Genomic DNA, 20893 nt, shown 5'->3' with positions numbered 1-20893 from the left:
GGGGACAGAAGAAATATATGTTTAAAACAAACAAAAAAATTACCACATTCTTTAAACTAATTATCTTAATTTTGATTTACAAGTAGATTCCACCTTCCTTAGGAAAGTTACAAATTTACCAAAATTAAAAGAGTAAGTGGGAAATTTTCTCAACCCAACCAGGACCAACTAGAACCATGTGCTATCATGTCATGGGACACAGATTAAGCTTTACAGTAAAACACTCCAAGTAGGTTTAATTTGAATTAAGGCAACAATATGTGGAAAAGCCCCTCATGCCTGCTAGGCATAATGGAGGATCTGTGGTACTGTGGGCCTGTTTGTTCTGCAAACTTTGTTAGATTACATAGCATCATGAACTATTTGAAATACCAGATTTGGAATAAATTAAAGTATGTTGCTCTAAAAACTGGAAATATATTTTTCATTTTTGTTTTTTTACAATCCAAATTGTCCAACCAAATCAGCTCAGAATTGGTTAATTAGGCATGAAAATAATCCTCTTCCATGGCCATCTCAGCCCATAGATCTACAGCATGTAGAGACACCATGTGAGCTCTTTCTGGACCAGTAAGGAAGAAAAACTGCTTCCAGTTAGTTTTAAAGCTCCTTAACGCTTCATACTTTTTCTGTTTATGAAGATTGATTGACTGCTGAAAGAAACTCTTGATTGTACTTGATGTTCTGCAGCAAAAAAAATCACAATATCTAAGAAAAATAAAACTGAATCTGCAATGCATATGACAACTTCATATATTTTTGCAGTGTGTGAGTTAGATGTTTGTGATTTTTATAATTTTACATGTATATTTTATACATTGTTTCTGTTAGGTTTGCCTTAATGATTGAAAATAGAAATTAACCCGTGGCTGGTGCAGATGTACAGTTTGTGAGATCGGTGTACATAGTCCTATGTCAATAAAATCAGATTCAAATTAAGATTGTAGAAGAGAAACCAAAGAGATATAATAAAAAGACGTGTAATCAAAAATCATTTTCTCTGTCTAGTAGGTAAAATGCTGGTGTCCAACGCAATAAAAGTGGTGGAATAAATGGAGAGCCTATTATTTTGATAAAACCCGTATTGCCAAAGAGGAGAAATATCCCTCCACAAAACTGTTATATTAAAAAAAGTTAAATTTTTATAATATGAAAGATGGATTTATTTTACTAGTAAAGGTAAAACGGTAAATGTGACACGCACTATAGCGGGCTTATAATTCAGGATGTACAGGAGTGACCATGGAAGCAGTTTTCAGCTGCTCCGCTCCAGAGCTGTGTCCGACTGCGATCCGTGCGTAAAAGCGCGTCAGCTGCGCTCTCCCTCTCCTCGTCATGCGCTCTGATTTTTTTCCTTTCATCGCGGTCCCAAAACAGCCAGCTTCACTCTGAAGTACGCATCCTATTTACATCTGCGTTAGCCTGCAGTCGAAGGACGTCATTACGCACTTGGATCAGCTGAGCCAGAACAGAGAAGTATAACAGTGAAGTCCTCCTGGCTTTTGGGTTGAAGGAACCAGAGGAAAGGGACAGTCCAAAGTTTTCCTCTGGAGACAAAGACGCCGCTTTTTCAGACGACTACGAGAAGGTAACTCACCGGAAACATGAAGAAGACCGCCAATTCAGGTACAAATATTATCAGAAACTTTTCATCTTAGGACTTCGTGACAACATATAGCAGAAAGTCATTAATTATGTGCCTTCAGGTATTTATGTTGATTGTTAATTGATGTAGGCTATATTGAATGATTATGACTCAATTTGCCTTTAATCTTCTGATAATATAGTAGATCTGATATGATTGGATAAAATGCGTTGTAAATAATACTCCAATTTAAATGTGTTTTTAATTTAAATTAAATACAGAAATTTAAGTAAAATAATGTACATCACATAGGAGATGTCTATGAAAACTCATAATGTGCACAAATTACTGCTGACGCTCTTCTTAACCTTTATTTTCTTCTTAACCTTTATTTTTTTTTCTTCTCTTGAGCTATTCTGTTTCTTGGTTCCAACTTGTCACACTCTTTTAGACGTCATCACCTCTGCTGTTTTGGGCTAATTTGTTTTACAGATGAGTGTATGACCCTCAGGAAACCCCTTCTGGGTCTCTTGGCTTCTGCGGTCTTATGTGTCATCCTGAGTGTCATCATCATCATCATCATCATCTTCTATCCTTTTCTTCCTGACCTTCTGTTTGAACGCATCGACTCCTTCGGGCTGCGCTCTTGAGTCATGATGCGTGCCTGTGTGTCCGTTTGGCTTCACTTTTTAAATGTCTGATTTCTCATAATATCAGGTTACATGGATATTATACGAGCAACATTGTGAGAGTTCAGGAGTTGGAAGTGACTTGCAAAAGCATTCATGTGCCATAAAGATTTCCTCATTTTGACACATTACAACCGCAGGCGTCCATATGTTGTATTGTGTGTGATAGACGGACATAAAGGCAGCTGCGTAGTGTGAAGGAAGGATTCGTGGTTTTCATTTTTCAGAGATGAAAAAAATCTAAAATAAAAATCGGTATGCATTTGTATTACGCCTTCCTGTATCAGAGCGTTGTAGAACCACATTTTCACTGCACTACACTATACGCTTTGCAATCTCAAGATGTTTTGCAGATTCTCCTTTTCAAAATAGGTCAAACTCAGTCAGTTTAGATGAGCAGCTACAGTTTATTAATTGGATTTAATTCTGGAGTATTCTAATCCATTCCTGTACATTCAGGGTAATTCTCTGGATGGAAGGTGAACAAGTCTCAAGCCTTGCCCTGTATTTAGCACCATCAGCTTGGACCAGCTTCCCTGCCAAAGTAAAGCACCCACTGCATGATGCCGCCACCACCATGTTTCACAGTGAGAACCCGAAACTTTAATTCTGTCGATTAGACCAGAGCAGAACTTGCATAAGGACTCCTTTAGACAAGTAGAAAATGGGACTTCTTACGGCTCTTTTTTCTCTCCATTGACTGTCTTGTTGCCACTTTTCCATAAATCAAGGGATGGTTCTCTGTGCGTGATTCCTTTAAAAATAACCAGATCAGACCCTTGTAAAAGAGGCAGCTGTTGGTCCCCAGAAATGATGTAGAAGCAAAGTTTCAAGTCTTTATTAGAAAATATGCTCCTCTTTTGTTTTTGTGACAGCCAGATGAGCGCAATGATTTATTAAAGCAACAAGGTGAAACTTCTGAGCTTTAAAAGCTTTCACACACTATTGTGAATATTAAGGATCAAAGGGGGGAAGTGAAGCTATGGCTCCTCAAGTCAAAACTGTGGGTCAAGTTACCTCTTTGCTGCTCCACTTTTTGACAAAAAAAAAAAAAAAAAAAAAAATCACAATGAGAAAAATGTGACCAGGCCTTTATTGTTCCTTATTTGATTTATTTAACAAACAAATCCAATGCTAACTTAGACCATTGTCTCACCTTCCTTTACTTTTACTTTTACCTTCCTTTACTTTTGAGTTAGCCTCATTCTTATGGCTTTGGAAATAAAACTGTTGAGTGTGACGTCATTTCACCAGGCAGTCATGGTTCAGCCACAGAGAAGAAATATAAGGAAACTGAATCTAATTCAGCTTTTTAAGTGTTATAACAGTGCTGGATCTCTCCAACAGAGCAGGAATCAGACAGATTAAATCAAATGAAATAAATTCACAGTGTATGTGTTCGTTTGGAAAGCACAAAAATATTCACATGATGTCAGAATAAATCCTTGCAGGCTCAGCAGACCTTTTCACACAGCAGCAGTGACAGCTCTATTTCTGGTTCTGGGGACATGCAAACACATAAATGTGGGTCACACAAACAAAATGTTGCTCTTAGGCTTTCTAATTCTGCAGAATAATCCTAGTGGTAATATAAAATAGGCTTGAGCATGTAGTCAAGATTATCCCCCCAAAAACTGTCTTCTCATGTCAGCCTTTGGATTTCCTTCACATAAAGCAGGAGTTCCAACCCCCAACAGAGGCCATTTGAAAGCACACAAGCATGTTTTTTTTTTTTTTTTTGGTATATTCATAAACATTAAGAGAAAATAAAATCTCACAACCTCTTTTTTTGTTGTTGTTGTTGAATGGAGACATTATGGCCATTCTGCCCTGGATAAACCAGTATTAAAACACTTCCACCGCTAATAATAAAGCAACCAACAAAATAAGAACAAAAAACTAATTTTAATTTCCAAATGACGTTAGTTCAAATCAACAAAAAGCGTGTCCCTTGTCCTAAAGCAAGTGGTTCTGGTGAGTAACTGTACGTCTGTGTTGTTCCAATTTCATATTTCTCAAAGCATTTCGCTAATGTTAGAGCTTGGATATTTTCCCATTTTGGTATTTTGGTAGCGGTCAGTAAAGGTGGCATGCTGTCCTCTTTACAGTGTCTTATCACCAACGTCCAGTTTCTGTCTGGAGAGTTTCACTGCTACACCTTCTATGACAAAGTATCACCGTACAAACACTCTCAGAGAGGCTGAGATTTTTTTTCTCACTCTTGAGTTGTTGGCCATGTGGGTGGTCTGGCTGCTGCATCACATCTGATGCATGATGGGAGCAGTTTTCTGTCTTGATGTTTGGCAAGAATTTTCCCCAGAAAACTGCCCACATCTACACACGTTTCCAGCAGGATGGGTATCTTGTCTCACTGGATAAAACAAACCTTTGAAATGAGAGGCCACTCTGCTTTTTGATCTATTCCTTGTGGGGGAGAAAGCACAAGACCTGGCAACCACATGCTACATGCTGCCTTTCACAGATTGCAGTTCAGAAACATTATCCCATTATGACCTCAAGGTGTCACATTATTGGTCAAGCCGGTGAATTTCATGGCTGAACTGAGGAAGAACTCAATTTGAATTGTTTTTTTAATTTAATTTTATTTTTTTATGATTGGACTGGCTTACCCCGAGAAAAAAAATTTGATCAGTGTGGAGTTTACAGATTTAAAAAATTGGATTGAATTTAAAATAACAGTAAATCAGTTCTGAATTTGAAATAAGAAAAGTAGACAAACAAACTAAAGAAAAGAGTCAATTTAACTTATTCACCAAATGGTAAAGGTTTGGGTAACTCACCTAAAATTGGCAAAGAGAAAACACGTTGTTTCAGTTGTATCCTGAAAATATGGTTAATCTCTGTTTAAAATGTCATATATCTGACCAGAAACTACCAGGACCATCTGAAAGTGGAAGAAGTCTTATTTTTACCTTTTACCTCTAACAATTATTTGCTGTTTTTATGCAGCAAAGTCCACAGAGACCTGAAGCCTGTTGGACTTAATGAACTGGATGCGCCCGTGTTCTTGTGCAGTTTCATGTAATGTGACCCTTGAGTAAAGAGCATGAGCAGGCAGACCCAGGGGAGTAAATGCACTCTTACTTTCCTGCCTTTATTCCCATTTTTCTTCCTACGCATGAAAGATTTCAGTGAGATGCGCTATATATTTTCTTGGCTGGGTTTTCTTTTTTTCTAAAGCAGGCTTCTCTGTTGCTGCTTGTTCTTATTAGTTTGAGTTTAAATGTATTTTTTTCTCAATTTGGCATTGCCTTTTTTAAGATCCTAATTTCTTACTTTAGTTTGGACTAAACATGTTAGAGTGGTGAAGGAATAACAGCCACGACTGAGCCTGCAGGATTTCATGTGAAGCTGCACACTTTATGTTAAACAGTGTCTTGCAAAAGTGTTCATACCCCTTGAACCTTTTTGTTACCAACATGAAGCAGTATTTAAATTTGCTTTCCCAATAAAATCTTAAAAATCTAACATATATTTGTGTTCTGACTCCTATTTCTGTTATTCCCCTAAATAAATTCTAGCTTTCTTCAGAAGTAAATAGAGCATACAAGCGTGTCATTTATTCACTCTATGTATTTCAGAAAACCCTAAACAGCCCAGCCTCACAGTAGCTGCATTTGCATTACAAATTTGTGCAAAACTTTGTCAATATTACGCTAATGTCGAAAAAACACAATTTCACAATTGTGGTGTTGTAATTAAAACCATACATGAGTGTTCATGCGATAAGTCATTGAAAAAATATGCTACACCGTGATCCTCCACCTACTTCCTGTTGTCTTCTTCTTTGTGGGTTGAGCCAGTGGCAACATCCGGTTGTTGATCGTGAGACTCGTGAATCAAAAAAACATAATTCTCATTGCAGTTTTGCGAAATAAACCAATTTTGATACAGCCAGAAGATCAATTCATCCTACAGTCTTGTTTTAACAAATTTTTTTTTTTTAATTGCCATTTTTACATTAAGCTAATGTATTTTGGAAAAATACACAGTTGAAAAATACAAATTGCACAGTTAAATGGTCAGTACAATTGCGGCTCATGACACATGGTGACGGCATCATCATCCATTGGGGATGCATGTTAGAAGCTGCAAAAGACTAAAAGAGTCTTTCTCCTGTTTGTCCCACAACAGAAAACCTAATATTTTAAATCTGATGTCATTCTATTTGCCCAGCAAAATAAAAATATTATTAGTAACATTCTGTTTGAGAGATTGTTTCTGAGTCATTTGACATTAAATGCTATGATGACCAATATATTCCAACTTACTTTGAAGAATGTCTCGGTACAGTATCAAAAACTTTGTGTAAATGCATAAAACCTTATAACTGTAGTCAGAGGCTCATCATTCATCCTCCCACTAAACCTCCCCATCGCGTCCTCAAGAGAACGAGCAGATGAGGGGAGTCAATACTGCTCTTTATTTCTGCTTAACAATGCCTCTTCAGTGATAGCTAAGCTGGATTCCCTAATGTCTGAGTCACACTTTGGCCCGGTCTGCCAGTGCATTCTCTACAACCCCCTGTGATAATGAAACTGTCGTTCATTGTCTATTTTCTTCATCACCTCAGTGCGGAGCGGCCCGGCTCGCTGCGTATTCTGACCCTTATCTCCCCAAAGACCTTGAGCCGAAGTATAAAACCACTTTTATCAGTCATAGGTGCTAAGAAGAAAAGCTGATTCTGTTGCCCCACCCCAGGGCTGCATTAAAACCCAACTACTGAGCGAAAGTTTTTCTCTCGGTTGACTTTCTGCTCTGAGATAAGCTAATAGCCTAATGCGTTCCCTCCCATCACTGGCTGAAGCGACATATGGTTTCTGTTCTGTCTCTCGGGGTTGTGTCTCCCGGTTATCTGTCCTCACAGCTGTGATTCCGATCTGAGTAAGCGTAGCTCAGGGCTCTGAAACGTTGACCCATACCTCTATAATGCACGCTCCAACAAAGGAGACCTCTCTCCCGCTGATGAGCTGTCTCATATACCCCCTGCATTTGTGTATGCACATCCACGCATGCGATCATGACATCATCTGCCACTGTGTAAGAGTTTGGTTATAAATAGAGGCGGCCGTTGATGACGGTGATGATGTTATGCTTAACAAAGCCCCCTGTGAACAACAAGGGTGAGCCATGTCACTGCTGCTTATCATGATGAGCAGCAAGTCAGCTGTAAATGATTTGGCCTCATGTTCATTTAGGAAACACCTGATGTTGGAGCAGATGCCATCAGAAAAGCATAAGGTCACTGTATTTAGAGCGTCACTGCGATACAAGCTTGATATCAGATGTAGGACAAGCAGCAGTGTTTGTGTTCTAATTTTATTTGTCGCTGCTGCAAATGAAACCTTTGAGGTATTTGAGATATTTGTATCTGGCTTCAAGAAGATTGGAGCTGGTTCAAGAAGTCTTATAAGTTGCAAGGTGGGCCACCATGGATGTCCAAAATGTTCGACTGATGTGGACCTGAAATGATTGTTGAACCCTTTTATGTCTGTGGCAACTGGCAAGCAGCTTCATCCTTCTGAAAGAGGCCTCAGTCATCAGTGAATATCGTTTTTATGAAAGGGTTCAACACTTAGGCTATGTTCACACAAATGCAACCCATATCTCACTTTTAAATGGCAGCCTGAATGGCCCTTTACGATGGTTTCACCCCAGAAAATACACAAAAACCACCAGTGATGTCTTTTGTTTTCAAAGCATCTCCAATCTGAACAGTCATGTCACATTTTATCCGACTTTTACGTCACTGAAGTGAGACATGCATCGTATTGTAAATCATCTTTGTAAACAATGATGCTGAAAATTATAATTCTGAAAAAATGATGATAAAAATCTTAGTCACACTCCTGTTTCTGACTGCGCGGTAGTCTCTCTTCCTGGATGAGCATGTAGCGACAGCAGACAGCCGCTTGCATTGCGTCGTTCACTTTGCAGCAATCCCTCATACTGAGCGTGCATGTAGTGGGATGTCACACCTTCTGTGAGAGAAATTAAAAACACAACAAATTTATTTCTCCTTAAGATTTTTTATATTAAGCTCAAACTGCTGAAATGTAGTCGAAAGAGAGATGTAATAAATTTTCATGTGGTTTGGCATCACTGTCCTGGAAATTACAGCTTTGGCCTCAGTGGCGAGAGCTTTTTCTGAGTGCTTATTAGGTCTCTTGTCTTCCAGTTCCACTGGAATAGAGAGATCTCTCTAGTAATGCGAGACAGAATAGTTGATTTAAAAACAAATAATGTTTTACTGCTGCATAAAACAAGACTGGAGCAGTTCCGCACAGAGTGCTTTGTCACTGAATTGTGAGGAGGCTGAGGAGTTCTTTTGTGGTATGTGCCATTGGAGTAACAGTGGGTACTTGCGAGACGACTAAGAAATAAGATTACATTTATTTTTGTAATGAAAAGCAACTTTGTAGATGAGATGAATACATGCAGTTGTGGATAAATGAGGTGGAGACCAGAGAGTGAAAGGAGCAGATTCAGCTTCATTGTGGCAATTCTTGTTGGTCAAAAGTTCAAACTCAAGGTTTCAAGGTTTTACAACAGGTGGGGCTGCTTGTGTTGTAGAACTCTAGCTCTATAATTCACATTTAGCTTTGGTAGAAGAGTTCAATATTTAAATGCTCATCTAGTAATATTGTTATTAAGTTTTACATTATACCTGCTATAAAGATCGAGTTTTGAGTTGTAGGTTTTTCTCGGGCCAATGGTTTTTCTCTTTCAGTGTAAACACTCCTCAAGTCGCCATTGTCAATAGTAATCACACCATTATGCTTTGTAATGCTTCCCGTCAATTAGATGGGCAGGATTTTGGTTGTAGTTTGGGTTGGTTTTGGCTTTAGACCAGAAGGAAAGGAAATAACTCTAAACCTCCACATGGCCCGTCCTTGGTAAGACGCTGGACCCACTTGAAATGTTAATGGGGGATTCTGATTTGTAGTGTGGAAGCACTACAAATCAGAAATGAATAGTTTAGATTTGCTGATGTGAGGTTCTGTGAAACTGCTTCCAGCAATAGTTCCTTTACTTGTTGTAAAACGATTTAATGTAGTGGTGAAAAAACTTTGAGAAATTCTAAGAGCAGTGAAAACCTAACAGGCAGTTTTAGATGCTTTTAGATATTTTAAACAACTTTACCTGAAAATGTTAACATCCATGCAATACAAAGCGGTGCAGCAATACAACGCAGTGTAGACGTTTGTTTGTCACAGTTTTCAGTTTGCCTTCAGGAGGATGGAAAAAGTTAAAGGGTAATGCCCAGAGTGAGAGTCAATGATTATGAGTTTGCCATAATCCTTCATGGCCCTGGAGCTGTAAGTGCGGAGAAGCAAGAGTGGAGCCAGTAATCCACTCTGCTGTTCGCTTTACTCGCTGCAGCTTGGCACGGTTCTTTGAGGTGGACGACTCAAACCAGGCAGTTATTGATGATGTGAGGCAGAACTGGATGATTGCCGTTTCGAGCTGAAACATCAAGAACTGTGGCAGGTTGAATTTCAGGTTGAACTGTTGCAGAAAAAAAAATTACTTTGCCTTTCTAGCAAAATACAGTGGAAGCTGAAGTATAAAATGTCATAAAGTAGACTCATGAAAGCATAAGGACTTACCATTTCACAACTGGTTTAGTGATACTAGCAAATAAAACTGCGGCACTCTCATGTACAATTTTAAAAACTCTTTACCACACAACTTTTAAAGAACAGCAAGCTGACTCATATCTGTCACTAAACTCTGTTATTTCAGAACATTGAGTTTCTTATACAGCAGGGACTAAAAAAGCTGTACATATTGCAACACATTTGCTCAGTTTTATTATTTGAAGCCTTCAACCTCTGTAATAAGGTAATAAAACAGCCTTTTAAGGTAACAAAGAAAAAAAAAAATCAACATTCTCCATTGAATACACAAAGGATGATTATGGTTTTAATGCTAACTATGCCAATTGCTAATATAAAATACTGGAGACAGATTATAATGTGAACTTCTCAAAGGTTTCGTCCTTAATATAAATTATTAAAACCCTTTTCACAGCAACTACTCTCTCACATGAATGGATGTTACCAGTGCAATATATGTACTGATCACCGCTATTAACAATCCTCAATTGTAGTTCTTAAACATAAATTATAATGGGCTAAATTATTGCCATTGCTGTTCAAAAATTGGAGATCCAGTATATAATTTGTAGAGCTCATTATTACACAAACCTCATTATTGTTATATCAACACATCTTGCATATCGTTGTGTAGACAATATTCGAGGCTATTCCAATTACTGCTTTCAGGGCTGCTAAAATAATTCTGAACAGTAAATCTGCATGATGAATTTCTTATGCAATATCCACAGAATCCACCTATTTATCAGCTGCAACAAGAAACCTTTTATTTCCTGAAAGACATCTAAAACCTTTTTAGGATATCCCATTTTATTGAGGCTGCTGCCAATCCTCTTTCACTTCTAATGGTTACCTTATGCTGAGAAGGAAATAGCCATCAGTGTTACCACAGTGAGGCAGGAAAAGACAGACACACAGACTGCACTACCAGCACTTTTACTGCCTCTGACAGCCTAAATGACCCGAGAATGGGATTTAAATAAGAGAGGAGCCTGTGTGAGTTATTGCTTGAATGAATGAGGTTTTTTTTGTAAGCTGGAAAAGCACGTTGCTCCCTGAGCACAAGCACTGTGTCACGTGCTGCCAATCTTTCTGAATCCCCACGATTTGTTTTTTGATTTGTTCGTTTTGTAATAACTTCTGTCTGAAGTTTTAAGTTAAACTATTATCGTCATTGAGACATCTGTTATACACTAGAATTTCTGATCATTTTGTGAGCCTTTATATAGGCCATTCTTTAATTGTAGGTTTACTATTTAAACCTGCCATTCAATCCTTTGAGATAAGGCTTTGAACTTATTCAAAGGTATAGTTCATAGCATTCATAGCCTAGCTAGCCTAGCATGAACTAGCCTAGCTAGTTCATTTTGTCACATTGTTACTTTTTCCTAAATAAATACTTTATCCTCTAACAAATCCTCTTCTAAATCCACCACCTACACTGTGTCTCTTTTAAAGTTCTTTATCATTCTGCTTATACTTTGTTGCTACTCTGAGAGAACGTTATTGACGAGGGCAGTTAATCAGGATCTTTTAGTCAGTAGTGAAGACGAGAACTGGTGGTGTCACTGGTTATTTTCTGTCAACGAAAATAATCTGTCAGAAATCAGTTCTCCCCCTCTATGTCATGGAAAATGGTTGAAAATGTCAAAGATTTCCATTTGTTATTATTTTCATTAAAAGTGCCTGGCAAGTGTTAGTGGGTCACACCAGGGCAGGTGTTTTTTTTTTTTTTTTTTTACCAGCACAAAAGGGAGTGATTGATTGCAGAGAGATTCTCACAGAAATTAAGTGCAGAAAATTTATTCTATCTGGAATTTTCAGGAACAGAAAAACATGTACTGAAGAAGAAATGAAGGATTGTTCCAAAAATAGTTTCACACCTTCATGCTCTGAGCTTTGCATAAATTAAATCTTTCCTGGTTGGGCAGTAAAGCTTCATTATTAAACGCAGTTAAAGTGACTGTACTTTATAAAAGTTCTGATCTCAAGGAAGCTGAGATGTAAGAGATGTAAAAACAGGAAGTAATGCCGAAGTTGTGTGGCTTGAACTTACATTAACCCTTTTCCCAACTGGATCCTTGAGCCGTTAACAGCAACTCAAAAGCATATTACAAAAGTGAAAACTTTCACTGTTACCCTGCTTTTTAAATCCATAAATCTTTCAGTCTGCGAGGATTAGAATGATCCTGCTTTCCTTGGAATACCGGATAAGAAATTATCTTGGAAGAAAAAAGTAAAACATTAAAATTAAATGTAAAATCTTCAGGGTTGTTTGGGCTCTAGTTGTTTTTGAAACACTTTCACTGGCTGTAGAAAATTGATACTGGGATGCAATTTACAAAATCATTGCATCTTCATACATTGATGATAGAAGAGAAAGGGAGAAGGGAGTGTTAGCATTAGTGTGTGAGGTCCACTTTTAAACATGCCTTTCAATGATGGGTGAGCTGCATTTTCCCTGTACATGCCTCAGGTTGTGTGCTGAGTGCTGCAGCTGCAGGAAGGGACTCCTGTGTCACGGACAGCATCTTCCTCTCATCCTCTGTGTGATTGCGAGGAACCAGGAGGAAGATGAGAGCTACGTGTCTCTCTGGTGAAGTCATCTTTCTGTGGTTTGCTGCAGCACATCACCCTGTTGTCCCCTCCTACTGTCTTGTGCATGCAGAAAGGATTTTTAAATATCTGCTGCTATGTTTGGATGAAAGACTTCAGGGAAATTCTGCATCTGTATGTGCTTAGTTAGGAATGCTGTTGAGTAGTATTTATATACATATATACATAGATCAAGTGAGTGTTTTCAGCGCAGTGTGAATGTCTGTCTTTTGATAATTGCTTGTTTCAAAACTTAGAGCTATCCTCAAACTCGCTTGAGAAATAGTTGCAGGTGCCTTTCGTGAAGTTACCAGCAGGAATATTTCATTCAAATTTAACTATGAGTTCTTTCTTTTCTTCTTCTTCTTCTTTTTAAAATGTAGCTGCACACAAAAGTCACAACTAAATCAGTGGACAATCCTGTAGGATGGCTCTTAATTGATGTTTCAAGGTTTTCTTCGACATTTGGCCACTAGGCATATTTTCACCTCTGTTGGCATGGATGCTTCAAGCCATCACCTTATCCTTTGGTCTTTCCGTTTATGCATCTCTTTCTGCCTCTCCACCATGCATTCCTGCTATTCTCGTTTTGTCTCTTATCCTTCCTCACACTGTTCATTCTCCATCATTGTGCAGCGCTCCCCTGCAGGCAACTCTTTAGCGTTGGCTGGCATGCTGGTGAGTCCTTTGTCCAACCATTATGTAACTAAATTTAGCTAGTGTGTGTCACGTGCTCTGCCACAGGTCATGCTCTGAAGTGACAGCTTACATTAATGCCCACCCCAAGGCACGCCATCCCCTCCTGGTCAATGTGGGAGCCTTTTTTTTCCCCTCCGTTTTGGTTCAGCATGGGGGTTGACTTTGTTTCGCATGAGTGAACAAGCACACGTGTCCGTCTGAGCCTTGTGAGCATCTGCCTCATCGAGTGGAAACATAGAGTGTGTTTGGTATTTGTGGATCTAAGGTAGGGCAAGTAGGAGGCTGAGTGTGTGTGTAGGATGAACTCTGATATGCGTGGAATCATCTTGGATACCTTTATCCTTGCAGCATGTATCTACCTCTCTGTGCCGTTGTATTGTGTGTGAGAGTTTTTCTAAGGCTCAGCTGTAACTGAGCAGTAGGTTGTAGGTTACAGTGATTAAAGGTGTTGGAAAAAAAACAAAAAAACATTTTCTGAATCAGATGACATAAAAGCACAGGAGCATGTAACCAGTTTTCTCATTAGAGCTACAACCTTATAACCTCTGGGAAGGCTGCAGGATTTTAAAACAAGGTTATTTTATTGAAAGTTAATATTTTACTTGTGGTAACTCTCTTGGCATCTTTAATTCGTATAAATCCAGATTAGTATTCATGAAGACAGCAGCTGAGGTGGAGCGAAAGTAAAGCAGATTTTTAGTAAATTAGAATCTCCAATCTAAAATAGAGTATTATATTATCTGTGGTGTTTGAATTGGAAAGTTACATTCAGAGAAGCTCTTTTCTATTTTAATTTGCTCCAGTTTTTATGCCAATGAGAACCTTTAAAGAATCAACTTATATTTGAATACACTGAAATACAAACAATGTTGATAACCCAAATAAGGCGAATTTTAAAATATCAACTCCAAATCATTTGTGTCCAACATACATGAATAAAACCATCGATTATAGTTACTCCACTTTCACACACTTGCAAATGTCATCTCTGCTTCTAACAGAAACATCCTTGACCACCCAGCAGGAAGATTCAAGAGAAAATCTTTGGATGCTGGATTTCAAATTTTTAGAGAAAACCCAATTTAAGAAAGAAAAAAAAAGCAACGAGAAATCAGTCTCAAGTCTCGTGTATACCACACACTGCATGAACTGCAGAATTTACATAATCCTAAAATGTTCAAATAAAATCATTTTTATCACTAGCAGTAACAAGGAATTGTTAGAATTTTTAAACCAAGTAGATGTTTATTTCTTCAAATCAATAGACTTTCTGATAGTTCCATGTATTATTGTGCTACTATGACCTGCAGGTACCACTATACTAGTTTGTATGAAATTAGTTATGAAGTGAATAGATTAATGAATGAATCAGCAGTTCTTTTTATACACAAAAACACACGAAACAATATATGTTTTATATGTACAATTGAACTGTCCAGTGCTATCTAGTGCATGTAGTGCTAAGAACCTGTGTCTTCCTGTGTGCCATGCAAATGAGACTGAGTCATCTAAAACATGCACTGATGCTGTGTGCTTCCTGTTTGTTCTTTTAAACTCAGTGATTAGCTGCTGCCCTATATGTCTGCAAAATTATCACAGGGCAGAAAAAGCCAGTGGCCAAAAGAGACGTGTCTATTTTTAAAAGTGCACACATGTCACCCTGTAAACCTCCTGCTTTCCTACGATGTGCTCAGCAGAAAAATACGTTTTATTTTGTTGTTTGGTTATAAGCATAGCAACATTACAGACTAAATTTAGCTTAAGGTAATTTATAGAAACCTGCTGTAGCTTCTTTCATAGCTATACTAAGAATGCATCAATATACATCACAGAAAAAATGATGACATAAATGGAGATGATGAGGACTGATTTTTCCAATGAGACTAACTCCAAATAATTTATGTGTAACGGTAAAACTGCACATGCAAAGATTGTCAGGAAACTTAGTCTCATTTTAAAAAATTTTATTTACTTGCCACAGTTTTGTTAATCGAAAGTCTTGGTAAATCCATGGTTTAATTATAAAAGTTATCTGGTATTTACTAAAACTCTCATTCCCTCTGACTGCTGCATAACGTGCACAGATGTGCATTCTCCACACTTCTTGTCACCTCTGCTGAAGATATGTAAAAGGCTTTAACCCTCCGGTTGTCCTAAAATAACATTTAGTGGATCTTTTAGTAGAAAAAGATCCACTAAATGTTAGTGGGTCTCTGGGGAGTTTTAACACAGTGGCGGGTCATTTTGACCCGAGGACAACAGGACGGTTAAAATAAATTGAACTTGAATCTCGTCAGCATAACCAGACACTGAAAAAATGTAGAGAATGCCATTGTGACTGTTCACTGTGGCTAAATGCAGAGTGGACAAAATGAAAGACAAGAAGAATTAGTTGTAGCAGTGAGTATTACTAGGATTTGTTAATGGTGCCAATGGAAAGCACAACTTCCCAGTGCGGCAGGTCAGGTGTTTCTCTACCTTTTCAGACTTTCTTTGAAGCACTTTTTTTGTGGTTTATGAATATCCAGAAGCATGTTAATAGTTTTGTTTAATTACTTCTGCAGCATATATTCATAACGACACTGACATTCTGATATCCGTTGCAGAACACATGGTGAAAACATTTTGTAAATTAACTTCTTCATACTACATTCCACCTTTCTTCCCACCCTCCACTATTCAAACCCAATCAGCTCTTACCTTCAGTCTGGATAAGGACATCTTTCTTTATTAAACTTGCATATAAAATATTGCCTGTGATGGACTGGCGGCCTGTCCAGGGTGTACCCCACCTTCTGCCCGTTGACAGCTGGAGATAAGCACCAGCATCTGACCTGACCCCAATGGGATAAGGGAGTAAGGAAATGGATGGATGGGTAAAATGTTGTTCTTTTCTGCCATCCTGCTCTTCATAAAATAATACATCCATATCAGTTGGTGAATTAATTGGGCTTCCTTTTAGCAGATGTGGTCCTTATAGCTTTAAAACAATCTTAAATTGATAGTCAAGTCAAGTTAATTTTATATTACAGTTCAGAAACAGGATGGATCAAAGTGCTTTACTTGATTAAAAACATAAGAGCTCTCTGTGGTGCCTATTGATTTAACACCGCATTAATCTGTGAGGGTTTCTAAAAGGCCAAATTACTCTTGGTAAGTGAGGAAGCAGCAGTTATTTTTCAGCCAGCTGATGGTGTGCAGCCCCTGGTGGGAGAGTGACTGTGCTGCTGCTACACACAGTCAGAGAAATTTCTGGACCCCTCAGCTCTTTCTCGGGCATCTTATTTAAATCACTTTTAACCATATAGCAGACGTATGAGGGAATATGTTTGTGGCTTTGAAGACATAACTTTGTAAAACCTTGGCATACCATAATACTCTGCTCATAGCCACTTGACTTGAAATGTAGCATGCAATACAGGATAATTAAAAGTTTGCAATGTCCAGGAAACTGTGCAACCAATGCACTAGTACGACATTATGCAGTATTGAGGGTTCCAAGGCTGGGCTACAGTCTTGGTTTCAGCAGTAGGATCTGCCAGCCATACTATGTTTATTTATCTTAGACGTGATGCTCAGAATATGGACAGAACCAGAACTTGTCTGTGTTCTAACTTGGATTCTTCGATGTCCATAAACATTTTTGAGGTCTGTACCATTCTGTGACTGTGTGAGTCTGATTATTTTTGCTCAAAGTGAATTGGTAGCTAATTGTAAATCTTGAGGTCAGGGTGTTGAGAGAGATTGTTCTTTGCAAGAAAGAGGAAGAGGAAGTCAGTGAGTTGTTTTTCTTGGATGATCGCTTGACCCGACAGAAACATTTGCGTATCTGTGTGTGTCTGTTTGCGTCTGGGCATTGTCTCTTTGACTTTCTTGTCAAAAAGCTCCCTAAGTGGTCCTTGACCTTGTAAGAGCAGCATGTGGGGAGTTGGATGGGATGTGTGTTTGTGTTCACACTCTTCGCAGTTTTCCACAACTTAACACGTTTCAAGCAGAAATATCAGAACATTATCAATATTATTATATTATTATTATATGACAGACGAACACAAAGGAGAGGAATTGGCATTTTTAGTCATTTGAAACTCCAATTCAGATTTACTGAATATAACCATTTTTTCTGATATATTAGGTAAAATTCCAATAAAACAAGTTGAAATGTGTCATTGTAACTTGACAAAATGTGAAAAAGTAGGAATACTTTTGCAAGGCACTGAAGATGTGTATGTTTGAGGAAAAGGTTTAAGAAGCTCTCTCATTATTTACTTATACACTTAAGTCAAATCTTTAAGCACTGAGCTGAGAGAAGTTCACAGATATGGGCGCGAGATCAACACACCTAAGAATGAGTGATCCTATTATTAGAGCGCTGTGAAGAAGAAGGTGCACTTGATGCATGAGACTCTCGGACTGAAGTGCTTATATCCGCTGCGTGTTGAAAGTTCTCTCTTGTCCATTTCAGCAGTCTCGCTGTGTTTGAAATGTAGCCTTCATGTGGGTTTGTGGATCCTTTTAATAAAGTCATTAGAGCAATTACAACATAGCACTGGAGTGTGCTGTCTGTTTTCTCGCTGACCAAAAGAGCTTTTAAAAAAAAATTCTTCACTGTCAGCACGGCACAAGAGGCAAAAGGGGAAAGGGAGAAGAAGAGTAGCTTGGGTATAGAAGGAACTAAACAAGTGAAAGAGCGACTCCATATGATTCACACATGGTGGCGGATGTCTGTTCTGTTCACTTGTTTTATTCTGACAGGCTGAAAACATTAAAAGTTGGAGGACATGAGAGCAACAGAGACAGACGGAGGAAAGGGGAGGAGGAGAGAGGGAGGGTGGGTGGAAAGACGGGGACAGAATGACTAAGTCGGGAGAAAGGGGAAGTCTTCATGCAAAAAGAAAAGAGGGAGGGGAGGAAGGAGAGAAAAAGCGAGAGGTTACATGCGGCTATCTGAGGTAGCCGTTGAGTTATGGACCGAGACAGAATAGCTGGTAAGTTTTTACTTTTTCTATACTTTTTTTGCTCTTTTACAACAGAGGAGGAAACTTCTCAGACATATACAAGCTTAGCTCTAGATGCCTTCCTTTTTGTGATTTTTTTTATTTTTATCTTGTTTTGAGGCAGCTGTTATGAGACATGTGTATGTGTGTCAGTTTATCCTTCTCCCTCTGTGTGATTCAGTGGGCAGCCATAGTTACAGTTGGCTCACTTTAAAATCACCCAGAATATTTCTGGCCGATGCATGTGATGTGCTGTCAGAGTTAACTTCCCGAAATGACAAGTCCTAATCTCCCAGGGCCAAAGTGCCACTTTGATTGTCAGCCTTGAAATCACAGATGAACCCCACACACAACTGGAGTCCACAGATAGATTCACAGAATGAAATATTTATTCCATAATCACAAGCCTGGACACTTAAATGAGGGGGATGATGATGACTTCTCTTGTCAGATTACTTCTGGCCAGCCTTAGTTATTTTAAGTTATGTGGAAGTGGAGTAATGCTCATGTGAGATTTTAAACCAGCTCAAAACTCCTGAGTTAGAGAGCATCAGACTTTACCTAAAGACCTGCATTTGCTATTTTTTGTCACTCACAGCACAAATCATGTGTTGCTTTTCTTAGGTTTAGGGTTTAGGGTGCAGGTCAGGCTTTAGGTGAGACATTTCTCAGCTTTCTGCCCCTGCTGTCTAATTGCTACTGTAGAGTTTAAATGAAACTTAATGGTGTGCATCAGTGCGAATCGTAGGAAAATGGTTCCTGGTGTTTGTAGAGACCATTAGAGTCCTTTCTGGTTTGAGAAAACGATATAACATGTGAGTTCATGTGTACTTTTAGGGAATTCCCATTTAGTATTTGATTTAGTATTAACCAGATTGACTGTTTGTTCATCGAGGGTTGGCTTCATTCTGACTTTATTTGACGGCCAGTGAGAACTGTGGGCCTAATAGGTGACTTTGTCCCAAGCCTCTGCAGACACTTTTATTTCCACTGGGTGGCACTGTTGCAGTGTTGTAATTCTCTCTCACGCAGCTCCTTATCTATATGTTCATGGAATATCCATGTGCATGATTTACATTCTGCAGACAGAGATATATTTTTGTTTATGGGGTGGGGAGGAATGTAGTAGGCTGACACTGATAGGAGATGAAGGTGGAGAACTGAATTATGGAGCCTTTTCTTTTTTCCTCCATCAGAAAACACAGTAGTTTGGCATTGTTTCGCCTCTTTCTTCTTTTTATTTGCGGAAGCTGCACTCAGCCAATGTTTCTTCCTGGTTTTTCAGGCTGAGCTGTGGACTTCTGTTTGAGCTTGTTGTCTTGACAACAGCTACAGAAGAAGCCCCATCTCATCTGAAGTTTTCCAGACAGAAGAACTAAGACTGTGTGGTATAAATGGGTTATTATATGCTTTTATTGAGCATGTCTCTGTGTCTTAGCCATCTAAAGCAAAGTCTCCTCTCTGTTTCCTTTTGAAATCCGTTGAAGATTAATTTAATACATTCAATACGATGAATGCTCTGACACTGGGGTCACATGTGGCCACCACATTGACTTGTTGAAACTGCTCATTGACAGTGCAGAAGATAAAAAAGATGAGGGATATTTGTTGTTTGAAGTCTGGCCAATAAAACAGGAACTTATTGAGGAGAGCAATTACAGTATTTGCGTGGTCTGTTGAACATAAGTGAGGGAATGATTCAACCCAGGATTCAGTGTTAGATCTAAAATTAGATTGGTTATTATTTTCAAAACAAATTAATACATTCCAGTGGAGGAAATAAGTTAGTTCAAACCAGCTCACATCTGTTTGGAGACATGACATAAGATGGTGTTTGCACCAAGACACTGAAATGTTTGATTACTCTCTGCTGAATAGCTCAAGTTCACTTAGAATAAAAACAGATAATTTATCACCAGCAATTTCCTAGACCTGCCACGGATTCTCAATGGGGTTTACGTCTGAACTTTGACTGGGACATTTGAAAACACATGAACAGGCTTTGATCCAAACCCTTCCTGTAGATTCTGGTGTGTTTGGGTTTGGGATTCATCTATGTGAGTGTATTTAGATGTTTGCATGTTTCCCACATTTAACAGCCATTTCTCCCATTTCCTTAGTTCAACTTCAACTACTTGTTTTCCCTCACAGCTGCACCCAGTTTATAATCAACCACCAGCTTCTTGTTCTGCCATTAACTTTCCTACATAAATTTGTCCCAGTCAGTCAGATCTACTTGTTAACATCCTGTATGCCACCAGACTGTTTCCCTTTGTCTCTCACGTTTTGTAAGATTTTAGTTTTTCTTATTTTAATCTCTTTCCATCCTTCATGCATTTGGGTCCTGCAATTTATGACCATTTATGACCATTCCGGCCGCAGTTGTTTGTTTAGGTTGCAGCTCAGTATCAAGTACACAGTAGCTGTGGCTCAGTGGGAAATATAGTCATTTTCCAATTGCAAAGTGTTGGCTCAAATCAAACATCCTCCCCTAGCAGAAGACCCTGTCTATGCGAGACAATTAACCCCAAGTTACTTACTAATCTCTGTTTTTAGAAAATTATATTTTTAGTAATAAATTAATAAGGATGTCTTAGCAAAAAATGTCTGCATGAGTAAAAAAATTGGATTTCAAGATTAGTCCAGCCTGTGTTTCTTCCCGTTAACGCTGACCAGCTTATCCATCCGTGC

At 38.5% G+C, this 20893-nt stretch overlaps 1 protein-coding gene across 2 annotated transcripts in view; it reads left to right on the top strand.

Annotated features, from left to right (window-relative positions):
• Positions 1-1438: 1438 nt before the first annotated feature.
• Positions 1439-20893, top strand: part of LOC122829274 (septin-9-like) — a 79068-nt gene continuing 59613 nt past the window's right edge. The window contains exon 1 of one of the 2 annotated variants that reach the window (XM_044113706.1): positions 1439-1626. In XM_044113706.1, the coding sequence (XP_043969641.1) occupies positions 1605-1626 (22 nt within the window). In that variant the 5' untranslated portion in view covers positions 1439-1604. Of the gene's footprint in view, positions 1627-18099; positions 18194-20893 lie in introns of those variants that run through there. The other variant, XM_044113707.1, reaches the window with a different exon arrangement.

Source organism: Gambusia affinis, linkage group LG04, assembly GCF_019740435.1.
Source record: "Gambusia affinis linkage group LG04, SWU_Gaff_1.0, whole genome shotgun sequence".
Classification (NCBI taxonomy): domain Eukaryota; kingdom Metazoa; phylum Chordata; class Actinopteri; order Cyprinodontiformes; family Poeciliidae; genus Gambusia; species Gambusia affinis.
This window is presented reverse-complemented; position numbering and strand designations above follow the sequence as displayed.